At 42.6% G+C, this 3,358-nt stretch overlaps 1 protein-coding gene across 1 annotated transcript; it reads left to right on the top strand.

Moving 5' to 3' along the window:
* Positions 1–1,705: 1,705 nt before the first annotated feature.
* twist1b (twist family bHLH transcription factor 1b) lies at positions 1,706–3,036 on the top strand. Its single transcript, XM_041942940.1, has 2 exons — positions 1,706–2,351; positions 2,545–3,036. Exon 1 carries the CDS (start codon positions 1,819–1,821, stop codon positions 2,323–2,325), a length of 507 nt encoding a protein of 168 aa, XP_041798874.1. The 5' UTR covers positions 1,706–1,818; the 3' UTR covers positions 2,326–2,351; positions 2,545–3,036.
* Positions 3,037–3,358: the final 322 nt, after the last annotated feature.

Raw genomic sequence — 3,358 nt, forward strand, 5'->3', positions numbered from 1 at the left:
AAATTTCTACTTAAGTACAGTACTTGAGTAAATGTACTTAGTTACACACCACTGAAAAGGCAAAACTGAAGCCAACAAATACTTTTAAAACATAAAACATAAACATAAGCAAACAGCAAAGCAAGCTGTTAAGATTGAATTTAAAATCTCCTGACTGACTCTGTGTGTTACGAGATGCAGCAGGAGAAACGGCGGCAGGAGGATTCAAGAAGGCGTTTGTTTACCTGTGAGGTACAGAGCAGGTAGAGGGTGGTGTCTGCTGAGATCAGCACCATGGACAGGGCCACCAGACAGGTAAAAAAAACTCACCTTGCAGAGGCTTGAGCTGCTCTTCCTCATGTTTTTTTCAATAAGCATCATCTGCATCTGCATTCCACACTTCAAGCTATGAAATTTCACACTTGTGTTGCATTCACATTGCGGCAGAGTGATATAAATGAATGAGCGTACATGTTTGAGCCAGAGAATGTAGTAAAAGTGTCTGTTTCTTTCGTTAAAACACTTAACACTTAAACAAGCCTCTCCTGGAACACTACTTCACTTTCAAGGCCTCAATGAGGATGTAAATGGATGTTCGCTGGTGTTGTGACCTCTGACACCGACTGCCCCCTGTTTCCTGAACCAGATGCTGCTCCTGTGCACCACAGCCTTCTCAACCTAAACAAAGTAATCCTCCACTAAACAAGATGGATATTGTATCACCAGCCTAGTAAATACCAGAGGGCCACAGAGTCGCCCTCTCTTCATCCCCGACTAGAGCCAATGGGGAATAATAACTTCATCTATTGTTTTATGGAGGAACAGAGGAATAAAACTTTATTTTTCCGTGGTTTCACATATATTTTGTGGTATTTTGCAGTAAACCAAAAACGTGCCCTCTTGTGGGGGATGTGATTAGAGCATGCAGCAGCCCTCAGAGGAAAAGTTTGAAAATTTGCAGTACTGGCTGCATGTCAAAAATGTAAGATTGGGATCATATGCTGCCTATATGAGAGCCTTTTGATCTCACTTGATTGAAGTAAGACTGGATGGAAACATAAATCCAAAATCCATGTGGGTTAGGCCTGGAGAGATGTGCCAGGGTTGCATAACACTTGATGTTAAAAAAAGAAGTGTCAGCTCAGGCAATTGCTGTAGATTATAGCAGACATATAGCAGGAGCGATACGAAAGGAAAGTTTTATTGGCGATGATGCCGATGGATGGATGAAGGGATGAAAATACGCACTGTTTGTGCTCAGACCTGCAGGCAAAGCACGTCCCTTAAAGTAGGATCATTTAAATTAGATTTGCATGTTTTTTAAACGCGGTTTCGTTTGAAGCCTTTTTTATATTCATAATGAGGCAATTTACCATTCGAATGTGAACTAATTAAAGCAAAATCAAAAGATTTCTCGTTTAACAGCAATCATATTGGAGCCATAATAATCAGAATTTTAACTATATTTTAGTAGCTTTTACAATAAAAGTGCAATGATGCGAAATTGCGACGTTACCCATTTATCTTTTCCTTCTCTGACTTTGTATCTGGAGCCTTTCTGACGGTTCCTCGGAGGCTCCCACCCCTCGCCTCACGTAATTCATCTGCTCGGCCAATCCTGTCCCTCCCCAAAAAGTTTACGCCATGCAGCCTATAAGAACTGCCTAAGTTTCTCAAGTATCGGAAAAGGCTTGTCTTCCCAGGATCCCATCTATGGATACTTTGGTGCCTTCAAAGCCAGACAGATCTACAGGTGGACTAACGCCGTGACTTCATGAGAGGGAAATAATTATTTTTTTTGGGGACACTTTGCGGTGACCGCCATCTACCCAAGTGGAGATGTCTGAGGAAAATCTGGGGGACGAGTCGGGCAGCTCCCCCGTCTCTCCTGTGGACAGCCTGAGCCACAGCGAGGGGGAGCTGGACAGACAGCCGAAGAGATGTGGGAGGAAGAGGAGACCGAGCAGGAAAAACGGGGAGGACTCAGATAGCCCGACCCCTGGGAAAAGAGGGAAGAAGTCCAGCAGCAGCAGCCCCCAGTCTTTCGAGGAGCTCCAGTCGCAGCGGGTCATGGCCAACGTCCGGGAGCGACAGAGGACCCAGTCCCTCAACGAGGCGTTCGCTGCTCTGCGGAAAATTATCCCCACTTTGCCCTCGGACAAACTCAGCAAAATACAGACCCTAAAGCTCGCAGCCAGATACATCGACTTCCTCTACCAGGTGCTGCAGAGCGACGAGCTGGACTCCAAAATGGCAAGTTGTAGTTATGTGGCTCATGAGAGGCTGAGCTACGCCTTCTCTGTGTGGAGGATGGAGGGCGCTTGGTCCATGTCAACATCTCACTAGCACCTGGAGAAATTATGCCCTAAATGGTACTCTTGATTTTCACCTGAAATGCATAATCCAAGCCTTAAACTGTGTGTGAGAGTGTGTGTGTGTGTGTGGGGGGGCTCCTAGAAGCATTTATTGTAATGGCTGTACTGTGGTCTAATGCAACCTGAAAGCGTTGTTTTGTGCGCTTCTCTGCACAGCACAGTGATAATGAAAACCTTGTCTAACCTGCAGGTGACTGCTGATTCTACTAATCACATTCTGACGGGACAAATCTGGAGTCCAATGCTGGATACATGGGATCACTCTATTTAAACCAAAGACGACAGAAGCTCTGGAGGATCAGTTTTTGTTTTTTTGTTTTTTGTTTTTTTGCAGAGGCCCGATGGGGACTTGCAGCCGTGTTTTCGCTGCAAACACCCCCCAACTTTGGTGTGTTTTCATGTTGTTGACGACGAATGTTTAAAATATCATGTTTTTGTTTGTTGCTTTTTTTAAGAAAAGAAAACGTTTAATGCATGCCTTTGGACTTATTTCTGTGGAGGTCAAAGTGCATTATTGAAGCAGTTGTCTCAGTGTTTGGTGTGAGGCTGTCAACTGGTGGTGAAGCTCACATTGTAGGCTGACTGTGTGGATCTAACCTGTGCTAAAAAAAAATATTTTCAGAATACCTTTATTTATTTATTGGTGAAACGTGTTACATTGAGGAATAGATCCTGTGTCTGAAATACAAATACATTCCTATTTTTTATTATCTTTTTTTGTAAATGTTTGTACATTTTTTTTTTTGCATTAAAGAAAATAACGCTGAGTGTGTTTGTCTTTGACTTTCTTTTCTTTTTCTTATAATCTAATTCTAAATCTAAAAATTTGGGAGACAGTGTAAATCATATATGAAATGAAATACACAAGCTTCCATCATACATATATATTGTTACACATCTAAAAACAATTCAGGGCTTATAAATTTTTCACGTCATTCAACTATTGAAGGGAAAAAGGGGGCCAGTGTTAACACATCATCTAAACGTGAGAAAAAGTTTTATTG

The sequence above is a fragment of the Chelmon rostratus genome, chromosome 8 (assembly GCF_017976325.1).
Source record: "Chelmon rostratus isolate fCheRos1 chromosome 8, fCheRos1.pri, whole genome shotgun sequence".
Classification (NCBI taxonomy): Eukaryota; Metazoa; Chordata; class Actinopteri; order Chaetodontiformes; family Chaetodontidae; genus Chelmon; species Chelmon rostratus.

Excerpts from the sequence above, each read along its gene's own strand:
- twist1b (XM_041942940.1), top strand. The coding sequence starts at position 1,819 with ATGTCTGAGGAAAATCTGGGGGACGAGTCGGGCAGCTCCCCCGTCTCT.